Source organism: Carettochelys insculpta, chromosome 2 (genome assembly GCF_033958435.1).
Source record: "Carettochelys insculpta isolate YL-2023 chromosome 2, ASM3395843v1, whole genome shotgun sequence".
In the NCBI taxonomy this organism is placed as follows: domain Eukaryota; kingdom Metazoa; phylum Chordata; order Testudines; family Carettochelyidae; genus Carettochelys; species Carettochelys insculpta.
Genome location: NC_134138.1, coordinates 2500825 through 2526575, shown reverse-complemented (window position 1 = coordinate 2526575; position 25751 = coordinate 2500825). Strand labels below are relative to the sequence as shown.

The window sequence follows — 25751 nt, the reverse complement described above, 5'->3', positions numbered from 1 at the left end:
GGCAACTGGGATGTCCTGCTCCTTCACCCAGCAGGATGCTCTTTGCATAGGACTCAGAGCACTTCCTGGTGTGAATGAGGCTGCGGGGAGTTTCCCTCTGGGCTGCCCAGCTGCTGTGCCTCCCCTCCCGTTGTTCAGTGCCTCACGCGACCCAGTGCCTTCACCTGCTCAATGGGTGGGGCTGCCTGTGCTTCACAGCCCGCGTGGCTCTTCCTGCGCCTGAGACACCCAGTGCCGTCCCAGGGCAGGTGCCTCTTCTCTGGCAGAAGACCTGGCCTGAGCTAGGGACGTCCAGGGTTACCTCGTAAGCATCACCCTAAACGGAGGAAGCTTCTCAGCTATGGTTAACCAGGGAGGGTTTCTGTAGACTAGCTCTGCACCAAGCTGCTGTATCATCTGCCCGTTCTCTGTGGGGCCGTCTCTCCTGTTTGAACCGTCCGTTATGCCGAATACCAGGGTCTTGATTTTTCGTTCCTTGTTCATTCTGCAGATATGTCCGAATAGCTGTAACTTCTATTGTGTAACCTGCAGCAGGTTTTCCTTTGTCTGTATCTTCCTATATAATTCCTTGTTGGTGACCACCTGCCTCTATCCTGTTCTCAGGATCTTTCAATAACAGCTCCTCTTGAATGCCAGTGTCCTTCTGTTATCGCCCATGGCTCATACCCATACAACATGCTGCTGAGTACATGTTTTCGAGATGCTCGGCTTCGTTCCTAAACTAATCCAGATCTTATCCATCGCTTTCAAACTCTCTCTTGCTTTTGCCATTCTAGTCTCTGTTTCCTTCTGACAGTCTAGGTCATACGTTATGTTGCTCCCTGAATACGTGAACTTCTCTACGTTCTCTAGTTCGATCCCATCCACACTGATCTTCCTATTTCCTTATCAACACATGCCGTTGCGTTTGTTCCATCCATGTTCATAATCAGTCCGTACTGCTTCCCTTCCTCGTTTAGCACCTGCACCGCTTTCGCTAGCTTCTCCTCATCTTCTTCAATGATAACTATATCATCCGCCGACCTCAAAATAATTCCTATCCCGTGCACAGATATTCCTTCTACCTGTTCTTCGATCATGTCCATCACACTCTCTAGATGTGTGGAGAAGATACTCGGCAATATTGGATCTCCTTGTCTCATGCCACTACTCGTTCTAAACCAACTTCCCAACTCTCCGCCCATTCTCACCGCTGCGTCTGCGTTGTCTTTGATATCCTTCAACAACCATATCAATCTGCTATCTGCTCTGCATGACTCCAAAATCTGCTCAAGTCGCTTTCTGATCTATCCTGTCAAATGCCTTCTGAAAGTCGATGGGTGTTTTTGTTTTTCGTTGAGCTTTCTCCGCTATCAATCTTAGTGCCAATATCTGTTGTATGGTACTTCTGTCTTTCCTGAATCCCTCTTTCTCATCTGCCAGATGTTCTTCTCTCTGTGATCTCGGTCTCTCTGTCAGTATCATCATCAGCACCTTGCCTAGATGACTTATCAGGGCAATCGTTCTGTAGTTCTAGCACTCCAGTACACCTTTTTTTTTTTTTTTTTTTTGGTGTATTGTCACTAGAACAGATCTTGTCCATTCGTTAGGTGACTTCCCTTCTTTCCATGCTATATTACATAGTCCATGTATTTCCTGAATCACATTTTCTCCACCATGTTTGCTCATTCCTCCCATGATCGTATTATTTCCATGGCTTTTGTTGTTCTTTAGTCATTTCACTGCTCTTTCTACTTCTTGCTTCAAAATACCGCTCTCGCTCTTGATGCTCAGTGGAGCTATTTCTTTGAGTTCTTCAATCAGTCTCTGAGACGCTCAGGTCCAACTGTGCTTTGTATAGATCGGTGCAATATCTCATCCATCACTCCACAATCTTCTCCTTGTTCATGAACACGTCGTTGTTCTCGTCTTTTGATCGCCATCTGCATCAGGTGCCATTTCCCACTAATATTCCTAACCATTTTATACACCTCCCTGGTCTTACAGTCATCGTAATACCTCTTTATATCTTCACACTGCGCCTCTAACCATTTGGCCTTATCCTTTCTGGCCGCTTTCCCTACCCCATTGCATTTCACCCTATATTGCTGTTCCACCCTCTCAGAAACATCCCCGCTGCTCTTCAATGCTCTTGTCTCTTGGACCAGCTTCAGCGTCTCCTGTGTAATCCACTTTTTATTGATCTTCTCTTCTTCTGGAACTGTCTGCTCAATTGCCTCTTCCATTGCCATGGCGATTCCTTCGACTGTCTTGTCTAGGTCTTTCTCTGTGCCCTCATTCCTGATCTTCTCTTCGAGCACTGCTCTGTACGCATTCCCTATTTCTTCCTCTCCTCGCCTTGCCATGGCTCTTCTTGTCTTAAACTGTGTCTTACGTGTTCTCTTGAGTTTCATCTTGATGTCTGCAATTGCTAGACTGTGCTCTGTCTATATCCGCTCTTTGGAAAGCTCGTCACTGCTGTCTGTACTGATGTCACCCATCTTCTTGTCAAGATCGTATCTGTCATGTTCTTGAACATCCTGTCCCGCACGCTCTTGCGCTCTCACTGCAGGCTGTTCCTATAAGCCTGCTGAATGTCCTTGGGCAGGGCCTTGGCTCAGCTGGTGGGCACAGTGCTGTGCAGCTTTCTAAACGCCCGTATCCCAGTCTCCTTCAGCAAGTCGCTGCCATTCGCCGGTAGAGCGAGGAGCTCACCGAGAACGCCTGAGTATTGTAACTTACAGTTTCCATCAGGCCCTTGACCTGAGGGAGAGCTCCAGTAGGGTTATGGGCTCTGCCCCATCTCCACTGCCGTGCTACAACCCTGCTGCTCTGGCTTGTAACTAGCCTCGGAAGGAGGCCCTTCTTATGCTTCATATCTAGAATGGGGAATATAAATGATTTACTTTAAAGCTGTCCTAGATTTTATAATTATGGGGTGTCTTGGGGGAGGGCTGATAACTTTTAGTGACAGTGGGAGCTGCAGGTCAAGGAAGTCCAGCTTTCAAAATGCAGACGGGCAGGCAAGGGGAGAGAGGCAATATCTTTCTGGGGAAATCAGCCTTTTGGAACTCCAGAGCCATTTCGCGGAGTCGTAGGGCCGCAGGAGACCTGAGGAGGTCACTGAGTCCAGCCCCCTGCCCAAAGCAGGCCAACACGAGTGGAGAGTACAGTCAACAGGGACCGGCCTCAGGCAGCAGCAGCTGCTGCAGGCAGCGGGAGAGCTGGGGCGGGTGGCACAGGCCAAACAAGGATACTGTGCCTCCGAGCCAGGGCCTTTCAAGCCCTCATTCGGGCCTTGTGCTGTGTGGTTTTGTACTCCGCCAGCTCCCCGGTGGTCACGGGGCACCTGGCTGGCTGCCCAGAGCCGGAGGTTAAGCTTCGCCAAGGTTCTCTTTCCCAGGGCAAGGGTTCCATGGTCGCTAGCAGGGTCCAGGGAGGAGTGAAGAGCCCGTCTCATCCCTTTCCGTGAGGCTGGGGCAGTGTCCCCGCCAGGCAGGGTTGGGAGGAAAGCCGGCTGCGCAGATGGGCGGCTCTAGCACACCTGTGCCACAAACCCCAGACCGTGCGTCGCACGCTGGCACGCCCGCACCGCTCTCCCTTTCACGCTTGGCCCAGACGGACGCCGGGGCGCACTTCAGCCTCTTTCTCTCGCGCGTGGACACCTCCCGCCTCCCCACCCACCTCCCGCTCCAGTGCACCTTCCCGATGACGCACGCCAGGTCACCCTGCCCATTCCGCCCACCCTCGTCCATCCCCAGTCACCCCCAGTCCTCCCCTCTCGGCTGCAGCCCCTCCCCAGGCTGGCTTCTGGCCTCTTGCCTCAGCAGCAGCACATCCACAGGCCACCAGTGGGCCAGAGATCCAGCTTCATGGCCCCCTCCCTTGGGAATGGGGGCAAGGGGAGCCTGGTCCATCCCGGATGGAGGCTGATGAGCCAGGTGTTTTCCCTCCTGCTCGGGGAGGAGGGACTGCCTGCAGGGCAGTCCTGGCTGGGGGCCCAGGCGGGAGCTGGCTCAGCCTGGAGATTCCTCCCTGCAAAGCTCTGATGTTTGCTCGTCTCACTGGGTGTGTGCATGACAGGTAACCGCTGGGCTGGGCTGGGCTGGAGAGCTGAGACAGGGAATGGCCATGCTCCCTACTGCAGTGTGGGTCACCCTGTTAGGACTTTCTTGCAGCCCTGGGGGCTGGAACCTCTCCAAGTGCAAGGTGGGGCGGGGTGGGCAGGAAAACCAGCTGCTTCCCCCGCCAGCAGGCCACAGGGTCCTGGGGCTGTGCGTCGCTCTGCCTGTGAGACGGGATGGGGTTTGTCTGGGTTTCAAGGTCATTTCCTTGTGTTTCTTCAAATGGAGCATCCCAGGGCTGGGCTGCGTGGGGCTGGCTTGTTCCTGGGCTCTTCTGAAGATTAGTCAGGAAGTTTATCTCTGCCTTCTGTCTCCCTCTCTGCTGGGGGCCTTTTATCTTCCTTCGGCCTCGCTTTTGGCTGACGTGCCCGAGGGGGAGCCGAGTTAGTCTGTATCCACAAAAACAACGAGAAGGCCTGTGGCACCTTACAGACTAGCAGGTATATTGGAGCAAAAGCTTTTGTGGGCGAAGACCTGCTTCAACAGGTGCATTCTCACTACATGGGGCTTGGTGCCTGTAGTACATCTGTACTTTCGGTTCAGCGTTCGCTCTCTCTGGCTGCAGCCTGTGGCAGACGGGCCTCAGCCGAGCTGGGTGTGGGGAGCTGCAGGACTGCCCTAGCTGGGGGGCTGCTGGCCAGAAAGGAGGTCTGATTAGCCATGCAAGGGGGGGCAGTTCCTTCTCCCACCAGTCCCCTGGCTGCAGTCGGGGGAGGTTCCAGTCTAGCCGGTGCTCTGCATCCGAGCCGTTGCCGCAAACGGCTTTGAGCAGCGTGCTCGCCTGATCCCAGGGCGGGAAGTTTCAGTTTCGGTTCATTGGTTCCAGGTGGGGCGAACTCGCTTCAGCCCAGACAAGCGTGGCTGGGGCAGCCAGGACTGCGTTGCTGACTCACTGAGCGCTGCCTGTGGCTGGGAGCTGCACAGGGGACAGCTGCTCAGGTTTTCCTTACGAAACAAAGCATCAGAAATGCAGCACTTTGAAGACTAACAAAATGATGTATTCGGCGGTGACCTTTCGTGGGACAGCCCCACTTCTTCAGATCTCTGAACCTGCAGCTCTCGTCAATAATCAGGCTTCCACGCCAGCGCCTGCAGACCGGGACCTTTCCTGCCCTAGACTAGAAATCTGCAATACACGCCTCCACTCCCTGCAAAAAAGAGAAGACCAAAAATAAGTGACTTCCTACCTCAGGGTACTGCCATTCCAGGAAGTGATCCGAGGAAGTGGGTCTGTCCCATGAAATCTCGGCACCGAATAAGTCGTTTTGTTAGTCTTTAAAGTGCTGCATTTGTGCTGCTTTGTGTAGTTGGAGGACAGCCTCACACGGCCACCTCTCTGCTACGCCAGTGTCTCCCTGTGAGCTTAAAGCGTGGCCTGCTGCCCTCTAGCGGGCTCCAGTGTTCCAGCTGCAGGGCCTCTTGGTGTGATCTCGGCACAAACCCCTGTTGGATCCGCTCAAGCAGGCGGTGAAAGGTCCCTGATCTGCCCCACGGTCTGGCTCCTGCACTGTGGCGAGTGGCGCTCCGTCCCATGGGCCCAGAGTCACTGCAGGACTGGAGTGGCTTTTCCGTGTGGCAAAGCAAACCGCCTGCGAAAACGCAGAAGGGATTTTCAAGCTGCCCCCGATAAACGCCCGACCAGTGCGCGCAGTGTGTCCTAGCCCGCCACGGAACACCGGCAGCGGGACCTGGCCAGGCTCCTCAGGGCATGTAGAAGACCTGCTCCCTGCAACAGCCCTGAGCCTGTAGCTTCTGGGCCCGTGTGCAGCCCCAGAGAGCAGCTCGCCGGGGCTGTGCTGGAGGGCTGCCTGCTCTGCCTCGGGGCGGTTCCTGCAAGGGAGAGGTCCTAGCTGCCGGGCAATGCCTGGCCATGCAGTTAAGCACTGAACACTAGAACCTGCCTGCGTCCCAGATGTGCTCGTGGGTGACGTGGGTGGGGTTTTACGCAGGGGTTCTGGGCAAGCCGCCCAGCCGGGGGCTCAAGCTGCGCTCCCAGGGAGCCCACATGTGCGGGGCCCACTGCTGGAAGTGTCAGCAGGTTACGCAGCCCACGGGCACTCGTGCGGACAGGCCCTGGAAGCGGAGGGCTGCCTGACCCGCTTTGGCAGCGTGAGCTCCTTCTCCAAAGCTCGCTGTGGGGGCAGGGGGCAGGGGGAGGGAAGTGAGCATGGGGGAGATGGAAACTCCCGTCCAAAGCCCTCCTAGCGCCAGAAGCCTGGAAAAAAACTTATCTCCAATCTCCTGCTAAGAAAACGTTAATAAAGCCTTTTGTTTGCGCAGTAATCTCATCCGCGGGCTGGCCCTGTGCTTTCCAGGCGCCCTCCCTGCGGCTCGGCAGGAGCGGCGTTGGCGTTGCCTACAGCTGAAGGTGCTCGCACGCGGTGTGGATTTTACTGCTCCCTGGAGTGGGGGTTTCTGGGGCTGTTTTTCTGATTATTGTATTGAATCCTCTGGAAAACCCGATCCAGCCTGGCTCCCCCCGAGGGGGTGGTGGGGAAATCTCTTTTCCAGGGCCGGGCTGCAGGTCAGTGAGTGGGCGCTGTCTGAAACACAGTGTCGTCTGGTTCCCTGTGTCGGTGGGGGGAGGTTTCCACCGGCTGCGGTCCCCTCTTGGGGCGCCCTGCCTGCTGCACACACAGCCCTGACCCGCAGTGCATGGTGCGCCTTGCATGGCCGCATGGGAGCCTGCCGGAAGCGGCATGCAGAGCTGTTTTAGGCAGGTGCAGTCTGGCAGGTCCATGGGGCTGGCCATGCTGTGGGCACCCCAAGAGCTCTGGAGATTCTGGCGAGCGTCGCTCGGAAGTGGGGACAGCCTGAGCTGCTTGGGGTAGCGCAGGTTCCTAAGGGCGGCGAGTACAGCCTTGGGCCTAGCCTCCTCCTTGCCCTATAGAGAAAACACGTGCTGATGAAATGGCAGCCCCCTCGGCGGAGCCCAGCCCTGCACGGGGGCTTGCTGAGCCGGGGCGCCGGGCTGAGCAATCTGTTAGTTTAAAACCGACACGACTGTCCTTCCTCACGCGACACAGTCAGCCCGGGGGGCTCCTCGCCGGGGGACGCTGTGAAGGCCGGGTTGGAAAGAGAGCTAGATCCGCCCTTGGCAGACAGGGCCACCAGTGGCTACTAGCCAGGCTGGGCTGGGCTGGAGTCCCTGGCCTCTGTTCACCAGAAGCAGGGAATGGGCATCAGGCGACGGCTCACAGGGTGATTCACTGTTCCGTTCGTTGCCCTGGGGCATGCGGCACTGCCTGCCGTCAGCAGGCGGGGCCCCGGGCTGGCCGGCCCTGTGGTCTGCCCCACGCTGCCGCTTCGTATGCTGCTCCGTCCACGTCTCCGGCATATTGTCCATTGCACTGACACCTGCGTTCAGGCCTGGCTGCCAGCACCTGCGGTGTCCTTGCCTGAGGTGCTCACCCTCCGTTCCAGCCCTCACCACAGCTACCCGGCCGTGCCACGGGGCTCCTCACCCTGCCCCGGGACGCAGCGTGTTCCAGACAGATCCAGGCTGGCTGGTGCCCACATCCCCCCATGTTCACAAACGGAGTCCTTCGTTATTTCCGCTGGGTTCTGTCCCGGCGTGGGAGGTAGGCTGACTGCTCTGGCGTTCCCTGGGTGGCCTGTCTCCCCTTTCTAGAGGTGGCGCTCTATGTGCCTGTTGCCAGCCTTCTGGACTCTCCTGTTCTCCGGAGATGGGGGCTAGTGGCTCGGGTGTCTCTCCAGTCAGCCCCGGCTGTTCTGGCTGCGTTGCCTCCAGGCCCTAGGCACCTTCCTGCAAGGGTGCTCGGCCCTGGAATAAACTGCCGAGGGAGGTGGTGGAATCTCTGTCACCAGAGACCCGAGAGCAGGTTGGACAAAGTCCTGCCAGGGAGGCGCTAAATTGGGCGTCTCCGTCTTTCGGGGAGATCTCTCTGCCCCCCCGCACGCTGTAAAGCCTCCCAGCCCAACTGCGTTGTGCCAGCGGTTTCTGCCTGGAAAAGCCAGGGCCAGCCTGGGGGCAGCACAGGGCAAACGACCGAGCCCTCGCGGTTCAGTGCTCCTACCAAGCTGCAGTACTCGGGCTTCCGTTTCAGCCTGAAGTGGCAGATATGGGGCCCTGGGCCTCAGCCTCATGCAGCAGGGCTTTGGCTGTGTCCTGAGCCCGAGCAAGTCTCATGCTTGCTGGGCTCCCAAAACCTGCTCGCGGCTCCCCCGGCACCCTCGAGCCTGTGGGGGAGCCACTGAGGAAGTTACTTGTCCTGCTGTGAGCGTTGGGGACCTGGTTAGCTGAGCTCTTGGGGTCCCTTCCAAGCCTGGGAGTCTCACTCGTGGATGTGAGGGTTAATTAAGGGCCGATGCCAGGGAGACGGCACTCCCTAGGGACAGGCGGGGCGTGCGTCGGAATTCCACCGGCAGCTGGGTTGGTGGGACGGGGGGCACAAGTGGGTGACTGCAGAGCAGGGACTGGCTTGCTCTGGGAATGGGGGTGCATCCTGCAGGGGCTGACGAGGCTTGTGCCCCCCCGCCCAGTCAGACGTTTGTCTCCCAAGCTGCTGGTGCTGCAGACGTTTCTCTCCCTGGGCTAAGCCCCTCTCTGCTGCTGCTGGGGTCGGGTTGAGCCATCTGGAGCGTGCCTTTCCCTGGCCCGTGTCCTGCCTGCCTGCCTGCAGCCCTTGCTCCCCGCACCCGCCTGGCCTGGGAGTGGGACAGGCGACCCTCCTGAGAGGGTTTTACTGGGGGCAGGGCGAGGGCTTAGCAGAGCCTGCTCAGCTGGTACAAGCTGTGGGGCGTAGGAGAAGTTAGCCTGGCAAGAAGGCATCCCCTGGCGTGTGGGGAGGCCGCACAGGCGCCTAGGCTGTAGCAGTGGTTGGCCCCAGTAGGCTGAGGCTAACGCCTTTCTCTCTTCTGCTCCTGTTTGAGATTCATCTGGTCTCATAAACTGCTGCCTTGAGTGACATGGCGGCTCTGCTCTCTCCAGGGTCTTTACAGGAAGGGCTGGGGCATTGGTGTGACGGGGTTCAGGGGTCCCCAAGCTCTGCACCCTGGCTGCAGGCAGGAGTGACTCTCACTCAGCAGGTAGAACAGGAGGTTTATGAGGTGACAGAGCCCAGCTCAGCACAGAGGGGTCAGTGCAGCCGGCAGAGACGGTCATTCCAACCCGTCCTGGGGAGAGGAGCCCGAGGGGGGCCCCTCTGGGGTGTAGCTTCCCCCTTCGCCAGGCTGGCTCCTTCCAGCTCCCTCTTCCCTCCAGCCTCTAACTGCCGCCTCCCATTCAAACTCCGCTTGGCTCCTCCCTGCTCTGTGTTCAGGGCAGAGGTGTTACCTGCCAGCCTGGGTTACAGCCCCAGGGTCATCCGTAGCCGGTGCACTCCCGCGCACTCCATCACAGTTGGCGTGGCACCAAAGATCCTGTGGGGGAGACCCTGGGGATCAGTAGGTTGTGGCTTCTGTGCCCCTTCTGCGGCAGAGGCAGACGCTGGGGGTGTCAGTGACGTTCCGGAGGGGAGGCCGGCACTGAGCCGGACGCAGCTGGTCGTGGCGGTCAGGGCCGTGGGGTCGGGCGGTGCTCAGTCTGTCTTCTCCTTGTCTTGCAGGCCAGGCTGGCTCCACTGAGGCAGAAAGAAGCTCATGGTACGTCGGCATCAACGCCTGGCGCCCAGCAAGCGCTCCCTCTGCCGGATGAGTACGAGGAGGACAGCTCGGATGAGGAGGTAGGAGCCAGTGTGAAGTGGCACGAGCGCTCTGGGGGTGGCACGCCATGGGCTGGCTCAGCAGGGCGGGCGTTCCCTCGGGCCCAGGGCAGAGTGCCGGCTGGCGAGAGCGTTTGTCGAGTGGCGAGGCTGGCGGCGGGTGTCTGCCTGCTGTGCGAAAGCTGGGACAGGGCAGAAGGCGGTGCTGCCTGAAGAGCAAAGGGAGCGTCGGGGGGGGGTGGCTGGTGCTACCTGGGACGCAGTGGGACTTATCTTACCTGTGCAGTTTGTTCCCATGCGTACGCCCTGACTAATGCATTGTGGGGGCCGCAGCCTGGAAAGCTGGGCTGAGGGTCAGGCCTGCCTGGAGCGTTCGCAGGGGCGCGGGAGACCAGGCTGCCGGCTGCGTTGTGTGTGGACAGATGGAAGTGGGAGCCCATGTGTTGGAGAGGACAGTGCCCGTGCGGGCTGAGGGGAAGGAGCAGAGACCCAGGGCTGGTCGGAGCAGGCGGCACGCTGGGAGGGGTAGTTGCTAGCTTTGCTCGCCTGGGGGGCCAAGGGAAATCTCCCCCTCTGGCTGCCCAGGGAATTTGTGGTGGGGAGAGGTTACCGCCATTTCACCACTTCCATTGTGTGTCGGTGAGATCCTTCCCCAACCCCTGCACTGCGTGACAGCCCCGAGGCCTGGCGTGCTCAGCGGAGTCGAAAGCACAGCTGCTGGGGGCTCGGGCCTCGTCAGGTGCCCAGGCTACAGGCTGAGGAACGTGGGGGTGGCAGGGACAAACCAGTGTGCGGGAAATGGGCGTGCAGCTTTGAACGAGGAAGGAGCAGAGAGCCTGGCAAGCGTTGTCAGTCTGTCTGCAGCCCCTGACAAACAAGGCAGTGCCTGGGTTTGTGTCAGTGCGTTGAGGGCCCAGCCTGTAGGTACGGCCTGTCGGCTGCTCTGCCCCGCTCGGACCAGAGGCGGGCAGGGAAAAGGTGCAGAGAAGGGCAGCGATGCTGAGGGGGGGTGGGGCAGCTTCTGCCTGAGCAGAGGCGAGAGAGCCTGGGCAGGTCAGCCTGCAGAAGAGACGGCTACAGGGGATGCAAGGGGGTCGTAAAACCGCGACGGGGGCAGAGGTGGTGTAACTGGCGCCTCCGACACCTGAACGAGGGCACGCATGGACCGCACAGGCAGCAGGCTTGCAGCAAACACAGGGAAGTATTTCTTCATACAAGGTAGAGTCAGGCTGTGGCACTCCCTGCCCCAGGGGGTGGTGAAGGGGAAGGCCAAGGCCAGAACAGGGCTCAGGAGCGTATTAGACGATATCCTGGAGGCTAGCTCCCGCAGTGGGTGCGCAGGGATGCGGGCACAGCCCTATGCTCTGGGCGTTCCTGGGCCTGGCTGACGGGAGTGGTCACCCCCATCTGTTCATTCCCTCTGGGGCACCTGGCAGCAGCTGCGGGGTGCAGGGCTGGCTGGAGCGTCGCGCTGACCTGGGGTGGCTGGGCTCCTGCTGTGGCCCTTGGCAGCCGCAGAGGGGTCGGTGAACGGTTGGGCTCCCTGCACAGCTGGGGTGCTGCTGTTCGTGCCCGGTTGGTGACCAAAGGGAGTGGTGTGTCCGTGGTGCTTCGGGTTCCAGTGAAGCCTCTAATCTGGTTCCAGGGCGGAGGAATTGGCGAGGCCCCGAGAGGTGAGAAACCCGGCGGGTGGCTGGTAAGGTAGTAGGCGTCCTCGAGCTTCGCCTCTTGTTTTAGGCCGGGGAGGGATCAAACGGACTTTTACAGGATGCGTCTCTCGGCTGGTAACCTGGAGGTCAGAGATTAGCCGGCTCCAGGCCGGGCCTGACTTTGCCTGGGGCCCTGCCCCCAGCTCTGGAATAGAGATTAGAGAGCAGTGAAATATACGACTATAGAAAACCTACACTTGTGTAATGCCTCCGGCATAACCCAGGAAAAAGCCCTTCCAGGCAGGAATCGGAGGTCTCTCTCCCCAGCTGGTCCTATTTCAGGGCCCCCCGGGGAAGTCCTGATTCAGAGCCTGTTGACATCAGAACAACTTTCTGCGGTTTTGTTCCTGACTTCCCTCCCCTGCCCCCAGCTCCTTTTCTGGGATTGCATTTATCTCTTTCACCCGACCCCCGAGGCTTCTGCTTCCCAGGGCTGGGATGGGCGTGTGGCGTGGTGTGTGCTCGCCTCTGCTGGGATGTTTGTCCCTCGCTGGCCGAGGGCCCCCGGCCCGGCTGCCCCTCTCCTGTCAGAGAGAGCGGGGCCAGCCCTGGCGCTTTCTCACGGCACCTGGGCTCCAGTCGGGGCTCTAGCTGCGCCCTCCCCTGCCAGGGTTAATTAGAAGCTCATTTGTAGTAGGGGGTGGGGGATTTGGTTAGGAAGATGCTAATGCTGCTGTGCTGAACTGGGGTGGGGGACGGTTTTATCTCCCTGGTTAGGCGGCATGTGTTTCCTCGTGTCCTGCAGTAACCGGAGGGAGGTGCCCCGGTTTCCCTAGGCACAGCATCAGTGCATGGCGGTGAGGGGCATTTCAGTGTGATGACTCCTCACAGGTAGGAAATGGGCCTCCGCCGTCTGTAGCCCAGGCACCAGGTGACCCCTCTCTTCCCTGGGGAGCAGGACGGAGGAGGGCGGAGGGGCCTGGCGGGTTTGAATGGGACCTGGGCGGTGGGAGGGCAGGTCTGGTCCAGTCTGGCTGGAGAGGGAGGAAGGGGGCCAGGGCCCGGCTCGGGGACCCCTCTGGGCCCCTCTTCCCAAGAGGATTGTACTGACAGCTGCTGGTGTCTGTGCTGACAAGTCTGTTTGGCGCTGTGTCCCCGTCGTCTGATAAACCTGTTCTCCCTGCGGAGCGGGAGTCACGTCCGCCTGCGGCTGGGGCCAGGGCTTGGGGGCCCCCTGCTTGGTGACAGCGGCCTTCCCAGATCTGGGGTTGTTGCCGCGGGGGGTGTGGGCAGCAGCCCGATTCCACTCGGAGGCACTGGGCTCTCGCCCCACCCCTGCCGTTTTCTTCTGCTTCGCCACCGGGCCAGCTGCAGAGGCGCTTGGAGCGTTCAAGGAGTTGCTCGGCTGCTGTCTTGCTCATCCCCGGCCTGCGTGGCTGCTCTTGGGCAGACTGGGCTCTACGTTCAGGGGGAGGCAGGGCCCTTTCTGCCAGAGCGTATTGTGGGTTGGGGCCTTGCTCTCTGTGTCCGGCCAGGCTGCCTCTCCCGTTTCCCCCTGGGGCAAGGGCAGGTTGCTGTGAGATCATGGACTTAAAGGCCTCCTGGGTCTCCTTCCTGGGGAAGGTTCACGCCTCCCTCTCTGCCTGCAAAGTGATGGAGCCCCAGCTGGGTGTTCCTCAGCGCAGCCGCACGTCCTGCGTAAGGGCCCAGCGTGGAGGTGGCATTGCCTAGTGCTCGCAGCCAGGCTGAGGTGTGGGTAAGCAGGTGCTAGAGGAACCAAGAGGCAGGCCAGGGTTAGAGCCTGGAGCTCGGGGGTGGCACCAGGGGGCAGGAGCTCCTCTCTCTCGGCACTGCTGGTGATGTGGTCCAGGTGATATCCCACGGCCCGACCCGTGAGCCGCCACGTGAGCTGAGCGTAGCGGTGTTTCCCCTTTCCCCAGCCCCTCCCCTCCACTCTCGCTCGTTGTTGGGGCCCTGCCGGTCGGCACGCGAGCCCGAAGCTCCTAGCTCTCCGGCGTTGGCCCCAGGGGCGCGTCTCTGGCGATCGACGTGCGCACCGCAGAAGGCGGGGTCCCCCTCTCGAAAGGCGTTAAGCAGGGTGCTTGGCCAGTCACGGCTGCGGCTCTCCTGGGTGCTCTGCATGGTGCTCTGGGTTGTATCTCCGCGCCAGCTCCTGGTGGGACTGGGGGAGCATCAGGCTGCTCGCCCCGGCTCCGTGCCAGCTGTACTGCCAGCAGCCAAGTGGAGCCACCCTGGGACGGCTGCTGGTGCTGGCCAAGGATTGTAGCCCTCGGAGCTGCTGGTCTGTCAAACCAGGGTTCTTCGCCGCCTGGGGGCCCCGGCGTGGCAGAGAGCGAGTGCATGGAGCCAGGTCTCCTCTCCCTGACCGGGTGCTGCGAGGGAGGAGCCGGCCTGGTCCCTGACACGCTGCCCGAAGCCCGAGCTGTAAGGCCCCTTCCTTGACGTGGCCGTGATGTGCAGGCTGTGCTGGGCGTGTGCCGCTCCTGTGGGCGGGGCTGAGCGACCAGCCTGTGTGGCGTCTCCCTGCGGCACAGGAGGGATGGCACGGGGTGCCACCGGGTGCCCGTGCCGAGCCTGCTCCTTTCCGGTGCCCTGTGACTAGCATGAGGCCGGTCCCCTGCTCCGCCTCTCCAGCAGGGAGGGAGGTGACGCTGGGCTGGCTGGGCAGAGGAGCTGCCGGCTGCGGGGAGCTTGTGCTGGCTCTCTGGGTTCGGGGCGGTATACAAAAGCTTTCACATCCCCGTGCATCGTGCAGCCTGGATCCCCTCCCCAAGCTCCCGCTCCCTTGGCCAGCGGCCGCGCAGCCTGGCCAGGCGCCCGGGGCAGACTCTGCCGTGTGCTCTGAGCAGGGGCACCGCAGACTCGATGAGTCCCTGGCCGGCCGCGCTGCGCCGCAGGAGCTGGGTGTCGCCCGCGGGCTGGCTCCCTGCGCGCCGCTGTCGGGGATCACCCTCCTGGGCGGGGGCGGGGGCGAGGACGATGGTTCCTGCAGGGCGGGCTGAGACCCCCCTCCCGGCCCCTTCAACACTTGTCGTCCCGCCCCAGCGCCTCTTCCGCCAGCCGGGCCGGGCTGAAGGCTGAGGGGCTGTCGGGCCTCGCGGGGGGGAGGCCGTTTGGGGCTGTTCCCCCCTGCAATGACTATTCCATGTGTCAGTGGCTAATGAATGGAGGCGCGCTGAGTGCTCTGCGGTGAGCCGCCGGCCGTTCCAAGCCCACTTCCCTCCTCCGCGGCGCAGCTGGCCCGGGGGGGCGGGGGGCTGGCTGGGCCCAGGGAGCTCCTCTTTCAGTAGCTGATGAGCCGGGGCGGGACGAAGCCTTCCGAGCGCGCTGCTGGCAGACAGCCGCCTCCGCACCGGGCGCGTGTGTGCGTGCTTCCGGCCCCTGGCTCCAGCACATGCCTGGGGCTTCCCGCTTCCAGGCCCTCTTAAACACTTAGCTCCGCTCACTCGTTGGAGCGCTGCCGGGGCCGGGAGCGAGGCAGGCCAGGGGCTGGAGTTAGCAGAACGGGAGCGGAAAGGCCAGGGCATTGCTTCTCTGCTGCCTCCTGAGCTGCCCCCGACCTGGGGCCTCGGGGCACGCCGTGGCCAGGGCCTTCGCTCCTTGTCACCTGCGCTGCGACCCTCTTGTCCAGCACCGGTTGGACGCCTCTGGCTGGGGTGGCCTGGAGCGAAACGCGTGGCGGCGGTGGCGATTTGCACGCTCCCGAGCTGCCCCGGCAGAGGGCGCAGGCTGGCTCTGCGGGACTGGTCTGACTGGGGGGGTGACTCCTGTGGTTGGGGCTGTTGCCCTTTGGTGCCCTTGTGCCAGGGCTGTGCAGCCTCGCGCTTACCCTGCGTCTGTCGGTGCCAGGTTTACTCCTGCAGCTCTGCACACCTCTCGCCCTCTGCTCCTCAGGCCGGGCCTGGCAGTCAGCTGGCGTCCTCTTCTCTGCCACTGCCAGCGGGAGGCCTGCGCTGGGCTGGGGCCGGGGTCCCTGCCCGCACACCCCTGGCGGGGGTCACCTCGCCCCACTCCTTCCTGCAGTTGAGGAAAACACATTGTGACTTTGCTCCTTCCTGCTCCCACCCCAGAAACCCAGCAGCTCGTTCCCTGTGGGCTGGGGCCAGAGAACAGCACCGGGGCATCCGACGGGTCCCGCAGAGCCGGGCAGTTGGGTGGCATACGCCTCGGTAATGCACGGCGCGTGGGAAGGTGGGAGCTCTCCCCGCCCAGGGTAGCTGGGGGCCACGCAGTGGAAACCTGTGCTTGGCGCCCAGCAGCGGGGGGACTGGCCGACCCAGGTGGGTGGGTGAGGCGTGGCAGGAGGAGGGGGCGTTCCAGACTCATGGACGAGCCAGGGAGGTGTCCTTGTGTGGAGACGTGTGGTCACGTCTTCTCCCCGCGCTTGAGCACATCCGGCGCAGTGCAGGGGGGCGCCTTGGCAGGGCCTGGCGCGCTCCGGTGTGTTCCACGCCACTGCCTCCAGCGAGGAAATGGACTGCCCGGGGCCGGGCGCCGGAGTCTGTTCAGTCCCAGCGTACGTGCTAGAAGTCTGCTGCAGTCTGGGCTCCCGGCGTAAAGGGCTGACCAGGCGGCTGGAAAAGGCACCCCGGAAAGCAGGAGGAGGGGAAGGGGCCTCACCGACTGGACCGGGCGCATCTAACGCGGCAGGGAATTCGTTGCCACGGGAGGTTAGGGATGCCCAAAGCTTTGCAAAAGCGAAAGGCTCTCTGCCTCTGCCTGGCTGGCGGGAGTCCCCGGGCGAGGTTGGCTGCACTAAAGAGCCGGGGCTGTGATCAGGCGTCAGCTGGCCCCTGCCTGGCGGGTGCCCTGGGGCTTGCTGCTTTGTGGGGAGTTTTGCCTCCCAGCTGCTGGCGACGGCAGGGGACTGGCTGGCTGGGCTCCAGTCGGTGAGGGGGGCTGCTTGCTGGAAGGAAGGAGTGTCTCCCCATGGCTGTCTGCTCAGGGGTGCCCCTGCCCTCAGTCCTGCCGTTGCTGTACTGTGCTTTCCTGCTGCAGCTCAGCCCGCTGGGTAGTGACCGGGGAGTCCCGACCTGACTGCAGGATTACCCCAAGGGGTTCGTCCCACCTTCCTCAGGGGCCATAGGGGAACCCTCACTCTCCTCCGAATTCCAGCCCAGGGACTCCAGCCCCCTGGGAGCAACGGCGACACCCGCCCCCCCAGCCCTTCTGCCAATGTCCTGGCTTTCCAGTCCCTGGCCATGTGCTGCTGGGCTGTCAGCCGCCTCCTCTCCCCAGGCTCTAGGCTGGAGGAGCCGTGGAGCTTTCGTCAGGGAGATGAAAGCCTGGGCTTGTGCAAAGGCCACCCTGCCCCGAAGCCCAGCGGCTGTGCTGGCCGGCCTTACGCACGCCTGGCGTGGCCATGTTGGGCAGGCAGACGGGCCCGAGTCCCTTGTCTCGGGCTCCCTGGAAAGTGGGTGGAGGGACCTGGCACGGAGGGGCCCCACCACAAGTGGGGGCCCAGGCTGTATTCTGGGCTGCAGGGCGGTGGTGGAGGGCTGCGGCTGGCCAGGGTGAGGCAGGCTCAGCAGCTGGAGTGGAAGGTTTCTCTTTGCGCCATGCCCTTGTTTGGGGGGGTGGGGGGAGCTGCTGGGATCTGATAGCGTGGAGGCAGGCTCCTTCCGCATGCCGCTGCCCTGCGATAGGTCAACGCAGCAAGAATACCTCCTCCTCCTGGCCGCCCCAGCTGGGCTGAGCTGGCATTTCCCCATGGAAACTCGGGCTGGCTCTGCACCGCCCATTGGCATCGGGAGTGAGGGCAGTAACTCCTCTGCTTCTGGCTGGCCCGGCAGCGAGCAGCCCAGCACAGCGCACGAGGCCTGGGCCAGCGTGTGGCGAGGGGAGAGGAGACCAAGGAGCTGGGGCTGATAAAGTCATAAAGCCGAGGAACTCACTGACTCTCTTTTCTGGCTGCCCCAGGCTTGAGATTTCAAGTGTTCGCACAGCAGCTCGGTGGGGACAGGAGAGACTCTTGCTCTGGAAGGAATTACATCAGTGAAATACGCAGAAATAATCCGCTCTCTGACCCAGAAAGAGCCAGAGAGAAACCCACACCGCTCAGCTGAGGAGCGGAAACTTTTTTCCCTTTATTTCCCCCTCTGCCCCGCCCCGTGTGCTGGGTCTGGGCGCTCTGCTCCGGCTCCGCTTACAGCTCCTGCCTTCTGATGCACCCCCCCGCCCCACACCCAACCAAACTGGCTGCGACCCCTGCTCACGGCTGGAAACAGACCGGCGTGGGCCCAGCGCCTCCTGAAAGGAGAAGGCGCAAGGAAGAGCTGACCCCACTGTCCCCTCTGCCGCCTGCACGTAATCTGTCACACGGGCTTCCAGCTCTGCCTCTTCTTGGTCCTGCTGCCCCCCCGGTGCCTTCTGGGAGGTGCAGCCCCTCCCTTGCAGAGATGGGGGGGTGTTTTCTCCTGCAGCTGGTGCAGGTCTGGGTTCCCCTTTAGCAGCCCGGTGAGGCCAAGGCGTGGCCAGCCGTTCCCTGTTCGCTGCACGCACGCAGGGCTCTGGGAAGTGTAGCCATCGCAGGCCTGGCCCAGAGGGGATGAGAACAGCCCACACGTCCCCCTGCGCTCCAGAAGGGTCAGGGATCTCGCACGGCCCACAGGCAGATGCTGCCCCCCTGCAGTTGCTTTGTGCTCTTCCCTGTCTTTCCAGGGAAGAAGGGGCCTAACCTGGGGCACGCCGCTGCTTGGAGTGCCTGGAGCCTGCCCAAGCCTCCGGGCAGCCAGCGTGGGCATCTGCATGGCCCGCCCAGAGTGCTGCAGGGCTCCGAGCACCATGCTGGCAGCCCCAAAGCAGGGGAGACGTAGGGGAGCGGCTCACCAGCCCTGCACTCTCCTCTCCAAAGGGAGCGGCGTCTGGAGGGGCAGCCCGAAGAGGTTGTTAGAACCCATTTCGCCAGCTCCCCACAGAGCCGTCCAGCCACGTCCCCGGGTCATGGTGCGCAGACCAGCACGCTGGGCCAGGCCTTTAGAGGGTGAAGGTTTATTGAGGAAAAAGAACGAATAGGGTGAGAGAGAAATATCATTTGGTACGTGTCATACACATGGCTGTCTGTCACTGCTCAGTTAGCAGTGCAGCCAGCGATGTTATGTGCTGATTTCTTGAAAGTCTCTGGAAGTGCACCCCATGGGTGGGATCCTAGATCACGCCAGCTTAGCTCCTGGAGGCTAGCGAGCTGAAGACAAAGATGGTCTGGAGCACGACCTATGAGGAGAGGCTGAGGGATTTGGGCTTGTTTAGGTTACAAAAGAGACTTGGAGGTGATTTAATAGCAGCCTTCAACTTCCTGAAGGGGAGCTCTAAAGAGGAGGATGAGAAACTGTTCTCAGTGGTGACAGACGGCAGAACAAGGAGCAATGGTCTGAAGTTGAAGAGGGGGAGGTGTAGGTTGGATATTAGGAAAAACTACTTCCCCAGGTGGGTGGTGAAGCACTGGAATGTGTTGCCTAGAGAGGTGGTGGATTCTCCATCCCTTGAGGTTTTTAAGTCCGGGCTGGACAAGGTCCTGGCTGGGATGACTTAGTAGGCGTTGATTCTGCTTGAAGCAGGGGGCTGGACCAGATGACCTCCTGAGGTCCCTTCCCGCCCTGTGATTCTGTGTGATATGGTCAATGCCAGGGTCATCTTATAGCTCGCCGTGTTTAGGGGAAATTCCTTTCCCCGCCCACAGGCCACGGAGGGCCGCCTGAGCAGGTGAGCCACTGTGGCAAACTGCCAGTGCTCGCTGGTTTCGCCAGCACGTCTCAGTCTGTTTACACAGCATGTGGGGTGGACGTCTGGGCATCTGATCTCAATTCCGTTGCTCAGCCCAGCTCACCTGCCCAGGGGCTGCTGTGGGACTTGGCCATTGGCTGCAGCCCAGAGGACAAGGCTCAAATTCCTGAGCCTTTGTTTAACTCATCCTCCTGGTGCGGGAGGGGATCTCAGCTCTCAGACGTTCGTAGTGCAGCTACAGAGCCGGTATCCGTACCCTCACATCCCGACGTGGCACAGACGCACAAGTGCCAGAGCCAGACTCAGGCAGCGCCAGCTCTCATTAGACCCTCACTTGCCCCTGGCACAGGGTTTGGTGCCAGTGGTGACAAATGTCCCACCTGGTTCCCTTTTCTCGGGTGGGGGCAGGAGGCTGCTGGGGTCCAATCCATAAAGCCAGGTGCAGGGCCTATAAACCAGCGCCACAGTGACTGCACCAAGCTCCGTCATTCAGTAGCCATCCAGCTCCCTGGGTGTGGTGGCTGCTGGTGGGGGAGCTGCGGGGAAAGCCGGACACGGAGGTTTCTGACCCAGCAGCTTGTCTGAGGCTGGTGCCCAGCCACCCCGGCTGAGACTGAGCTTTGGTGATGCAGAAAGGAACCTAGACCCTGCGATCTGACTGCAGTTCGCCCCATAGCTGCAGGTCTGAGTGCAGCCAGGGACTGCCTGGGAGCGTCCCGGTGCCTGCCCTGGTGGCTCTCCGTGCTGCCGCTGGCTGGTCCTGGGCACTGGCTGCTCACAGCTCAGCAGTGGTTCAGAGCCAGGCTTGAGGCTGCTTTGCTCAGTCTGCAGGGCCTGCAGAGCTGCCGAGTGGCCTGGGCTGGCCTGGGATCCCTGAGCTGCCCCCCTCCCAGCTTGCTGCGCAGCCGGGAGGGGACAGCTGCCTCCAGCCAGGCCTGGCTGCTGGGAGAAGGGGGCGAGTCAGCTGCCATGTGCTGCTCTGTGCTGAAGGAGCGTGAGGGCGCTTGTCCAGCTGGCAGTGCTGGGGGTGAGTGAGAGCTGGGGAAGGGGCTGGCTCGACCTTTCCTCCAGGGAGGCTGTGACAGGAACAGCTTGAGTCGCTGACTCGGTGGCCGTGCGAGGGACACGGGGGAGCCGGGCCCCAGGCTGCAGGAAGCACTGGCAGCTCCCCGAGAAACGCCGCGCTGAAAGCCTGCCCCCCTCGGTCGCCGCTGGGAAGTCGGGCAGGAGGGAGGGTGCTGCTGGCGTGGCTCCCCCTAGCTGGGCAGCCACGGTCGCGCCCTGTGGGCCCAGAAGGAAGCACCTTGGCATGCCCAGCTTGTGCAGCAGGCGAGGGCCTGTGAGCAGCAAGCAGTGCTGGGAGGCTGGCTGCAGGCCCTGGGGTCCCAGCCGGAAGACACGGCTGTGCCTGTCTGCGGGCTGCGTTTGTGTTGTTACAAAGGCACTTAGTGATTGATTTCCAAATCCCCAGTGGTCCCCCGGGAAGGTCCCTGCCTGGGTCACACCTGCGCTCCAGCAGCCCCGGGGTCAGGCATGTGGCAGCGTTCAGAATGGGGCCCCAGAAGAGAGGGTCTCCCTGGGCCTGGGACGTGGGCTCCCCTCCCAGCTCTGGTGCCGGGCCGACCTGGGGGCGGGGGTCCTGCACCAACCAGCCCGGGCCCGTCCCCACCGCCTTTCCCACACCTGTTGCTGGAGATGCTAGTGCAGCCTCCCCGGTTACCGTAGCTCAGCCTCGCTCTGCTAATCACCCCGCAGCCTCGGCCCTGGCTCTCCGAGGGCTGCGCTCCCCTCCGCTCGTCGGCACGTTTGCTTCCTGCGGCTCCCATGAGTCAGGTGCTGCATCTCCGAGTCACAGGTGGACCCGCTCTTGGCCGACTGGGCTGCTGCGGGTTCTGCGCTGTGGGTATCGTGGGACGCAGAGCCGTGCCTAACCCACACACGCCGCCCCGGTGGGCAGGACGGCCGTGTGGCCACCCTCGGCCCCGCGGCAGGATTTCCTTTCAGGGGAGCTTTAATGACACTTGGACCAGACGCAGCCCGGTTGCAGGGCGCTGCTGCCGCTCCAGGACGGGAATTAGCCTGTCGGGGGGGCCTCCCCCTTGCTGTAGGTAGTGTCTGGGCTGACGTCCAGCCCTCTGCGTGGCTTGTGAAGCGTAGATGAGCCCCCGGTTCCAGTGACTGATAAGCTCCTACTCCCTCCCTTGTCAACAGCGAGGGTCTGAGGCCTGCTGTCTCTCACCCAGCGCAGCTGGGGCCCTGGCTCTTGGGGGCCGGACCTGCAGTGTCTGGGCAGCGCAGCTGGGGCCCCGGCTCTTGGGGGCAGGACCTGCAGTGTCTGGGCAGCGCAGCTGGGGCCCCGGCTCTTGGGGGCCGGACCTGCAGTGTCTGGGCAGCGCAGCTGGGGCCCCGGCTCTTGGGGGCAGGACCTGCAGTGTCTGGGCAGCGCAGCTGGGCCCCGGCTCTTGGGGGCAGGACCTGCAGTGTCTGGGCAGCGCAGCTGGGGCCCCGGCTCTTGGGGGCAGGACCTGCAGTGTCTGGGCAGCGCAGCTGGGCCCTGGCTCTTGGGGGCAGGACCTGCAGTGTCTGGGCAGCGCAGCTGGGCCCTGGCTCTTGGGGGCAGGACCTGCAGTGTCTGGGCAGCGCAGCTGGGCCCTGGCTCTTGGGGGCAGGACCTGCAGTGTCTGGGCAGCGCAGCTGGGCCCTGGCTCTTGGGGGCCGGACCTGCAGTGTCTGGGCAGCGCAGCTGGGGCCCCGGCTCTTGGGGGCCGGACCTGCAGTGTCTGGGCAGCGCAGCTGGGCCCCGGCTCTTGGGGGCTGGACCTGCAGTGTCTGGGCAGCACAGCTGGGCCCCGGCTCTTGGGGGCAGGACCTGCAGTGTCTGGGCAGCGCAGCTGGGCCCTGGCTCTTGGGGGCCGGACCTGCAGCGTCTGGGCAGCGCAGCTGGGCCCCGGCTCTTGGGGGCAGGACCTGCAGTGTCTGGGCAGCGCAGCTGGGCCCTGGCTCTTGGGGGCAGGACCCGCATATCTGGGCAGCGCAGCCCACCCTGATCTCTGCTGTATCACTGCTGTAATACGGTCTGGGAGGGTTCTCCCCCGGGGCATGAGCTGTTCCGCCTCCTGCCGCGGGGCCCCTCCCCTGAGATCGAGAGGGCTGGCCTGGCTCTGGCTTCGAGGGGAGGTTTTGCCTGGCTTTCCGGCCACGGTCGCGCGACTAGGAAGCTGGCTAAGGGGCAGCGTGTCCTCTCGGGCTGAGCGGTGTGTGGGGCCGTGTTTGGTCTGCCCTTGATTGGCATCGCAAGTGAGCTGGGGGGGAGCAGGCAGTCTGGGGAGCACAGAATTGGGGCAGGGGAGAGGGGCCCAGCCCAGGGGGAGGATGGCAGCAGGAGTGGCTGGGAGGGACTGATGGGGGGCCCAGCCAGCGACTGGAGGGGACCTGGGAGTCCCAGCTGAGGGGCAGGAGGGGAGGGATGGAGCCTCCAGGGTTGGAATCTCCACGTTCTCCAGCATCGCTGGGGCGCTGATGGAGCCACCCGGCCCACTCCATGCTCGTCCGGCCGGGCACAGAGAGGGCTGGAGGCAGGACAGGGCCTCGCAGGTGAACGTGAGCGCCTAGCGGTACTTACTGGGATGGAGGGACAGAGATCTGTGGCCTGCCCCCGGATGTGTGCACTGCACGCCCCCCCATGTGTGTGTGCCCCCCCCCAGCGGCCGTGCGGAGCAGAGGGGCGTGTGTGTGCGCCCCACCCCCAGCAGCTGTGGCAGGCAGAAGGACGTGTGTGCGTACGTCCACCCCAGCGGCTGTGCCGGGCAGAGGGGTGAGTGTGTGCCCCCCCCAGCGGCCGTGGCGGGCGGGGGGGGGGTGCCCCCCCAGCGGCCATGGCGGGCAGAGGGACGTGTGTGCGTACGTCCACCCCAGCGGCTGTGCCGGGCAGAGGGGTGTGTGTGTGCCACCCCCAGCGGCCGTGGCGGGCAGAGGGGTGTGTGTGCTTAACCCCCCTGGCAGCCCAGCAGCCGGGGCTGGCAGAGACCGGTGTTCGCTCATGCCTAGCCGCGCTCAGGAATGCCTTGGCACCCGAACTCACTGCTGCTTTTAAACCCCACGTCATTCTGTCCTGTGCCGGCTGCTGCTGCTGCTCCGCCATTGGTTTTAATTTAATCCCAGCATGAAGTATTTTATTTTTCTGGGAAGCGGGGCTGGGGTTACGGAGCTTGGCTCCTCAGCTGAGCTGCACTGAAGAGAGATGAGGGAAGATTTATTTCCCCAGAAAGGAAAACAGCTCCTTGGCTGCGCTGCATTTGTGGTGGGAATTCAGCAGCCCTAGCTCGGCTACAGGAAAGGCTCAGGCACCTGCCCCCGCCCCCACCCCGGTGCTGCGGCTCTGTGCAGGCCCCTCTCCTGGAAGTGGGGTAGTGGGTGGATGGGTGAGCAGGGAGCTCAGCCCCAAGGCCTGTGACCCAGTGGGGTTCCACCTGTGTGTCTGGGGGCTCAGTTACGGGAGGGGCCTGCTTAGCAGCAGCTTAGCTCCTGGGTCCTGAGCTGCTGTTGGGGGGCACAGGGACGTTAGCTCCCGCCCAGCCCTGGGGGCAGACTGGCCTCTGTTCAGTGAGGAGCAGGCCCAGCCGGGCTTCCCGGTGGGATCGTGGTGGAAATGCAGTGCCGGGAGCCCTCGAAGCACTTTGGGCACTGGGGGGTAGCCCTGGGAGTCTGTCCCTGGTCGCTGCTTGAGCGCGGGGGAAGTCCGGGCCGGGGGTCCTGCCCGCGACTCTGGCCGAGCGCAGTGCCGGGCTGTGCTCTGGAACATCCCGCTGCCCTGGGTCGGGGTGCGACCCTCACGCACCCGTCGCGTCGCCAGCCCCGTGTCTGGGCTCTGCGTGCGGCTGCCGGGGTCACGGCTGCTGAATTGGCTTCTCCTGCTGGCTGTGCGCTCGGCGTTCCAGCCCCCGCGGTAGCGGCAGTAGCTCTCCGGCCGGCCGGCGTGCTGGGGCTGGGCTGTAACTTGAGAGCGCGCGGAGCCTCTGCTCCGGCAGCTGCGCTTTGCTTTGCTCTCCAGCCAGGCGGCTGCTGGCTACTGCACTGACAGCTGCCTGAAGGGCTGGCTGCAGCCCCTGCTCCCTAAGCGCCCCCCGGCCCTGGGGGGCCCGACCCCAGCTGCTCTTTGGCACAGGATGGGGGGGGCGGGTGCTTTCTCATGTTCCCTGGACTCCAGAGCAAGTCGTCTTTGTGCGGGGAAGTGGCTGATCTGATTCCAGCAGCATCTTGAAAAGCACTCACAGCCCCCGCCGCTGCTTCGCCCTCTCACCTAGGCGGGAAGGGGCCAGTTCCCGTCTCACGCAGCCCCTCCTCCCCTCTGCCTGGAGGGAGTGAGGGGGTTCTGCCCGCACCCCCTTTCTGTCCAGCTGCCCCGGCACAGGTCTGTCTTGTCTCTTTCCTCTGCCCCCGCCAGGCATCTCTGGCCCAGCCGTTGTTTCCATTACGCCTGGCTCGGCGCGGCGGAGGAGGGCGACGGTCAGGCCCTGGATTTCAGGGGAAAGCTGGTCCGTCCCCACCAGCACGGAGAGCCCGCTTTCCGCGGCTGGCTGCCGGGCCGCCTTCTGGACAGCACAGGAGGGCCGCGCGCTGGAACCTTGCCGGCTGGATAACCGTTCTGCGAGTGATTCTCGAAGGCGCACAGTCAGGCTGGGAGGGCAGAGCTCGTGGGGCTGCCAAGGGGCCAGTTCCATTCAGGATCTTCACCAGCGATTAGGTAATGGCCCAGAGAGTGCGCTGACCGAGTCTGCAGACGGGACCCAGCCAGGGCGGGGGGTTACAGCAGCTGCGGAGGAGAGGGTCAGAATTCAGGACGAGCTGGACAAGCTGGAGAACTGGTCTGAGGTGAACAGGCTGAAGTGCAGTGAGGACAAATGCGAAGTGCTCCCCTTAGAGAGGGCCCATCACTTTCACACCTACAGAACGGGAAGCAGCTGGCTAGGAAGGAGAGCTGTGGGAAGGGACCTAGGGGTCATCGTGGGCCACCAGCTAAACGTGAGTCAGCAGTGTGACGCTGTTGCAAGAAAAGCTAACATGGCTGTGGGCTGTAGTAACAGGAGTGTTGAGAGCAAGACACGAGCAGTCATTCTTCCGCTCCACTCGGCGCTCGTTAGGCCGCAGCTGGAGTCTTGTGTCCAGTTCTGGGCACCGCAGTTCAAGAGGCATTCGGAGAAATTGGAGAAGGTCCAGAGAGGAGCAACTGAAATGACTGAAAATGTAGAGAACGTGAGGTCTGGGGGGAGATGGGAAGACCTGGGCTCGTTTAGTTTAGAGAAGAGGCGGCTGAGGGGGGACATGACAGCGGTTTTGAAGTACCTCAAAGAGGGTTACAAGGAGGAGGGAGAAGAAATGTTCTCCTTGGCCTCCGAGGACAGGACAGGACATTAGGAACAAACTTCACTGTCAGGGTGGTTAAGCCCAGGATTAAGTTGCCTGGAGAGGTGGTGGGATCTCCATTGCTGGAGGAGGTTAGATTGATCTGTCAGGGATGGTCTCGACGGCACCCGGCCCTGCCATGAGGGCAGGGGACTGCAGTCGATGACCTCTCGAGTCCTGCCCCGCTCTAG

The 25751-nt window shown here is 62.4% G+C and overlaps 1 protein-coding gene across 1 annotated transcript in view; it reads left to right on the top strand.

The window, feature by feature from the left end:
• BOP1 (BOP1 ribosomal biogenesis factor) overlaps positions 1–25751 on the top strand; it is an 86679-nt gene that overhangs the window by 13838 nt on the left and 47090 nt on the right. Inside the window, exon 3 of the mRNA XM_074986442.1 lies at positions 9671–9787. Within this exon, the coding sequence (XP_074842543.1) occupies positions 9671–9787 (117 nt within the window). The remainder of the gene's footprint in view (positions 1–9670; positions 9788–25751) is intronic.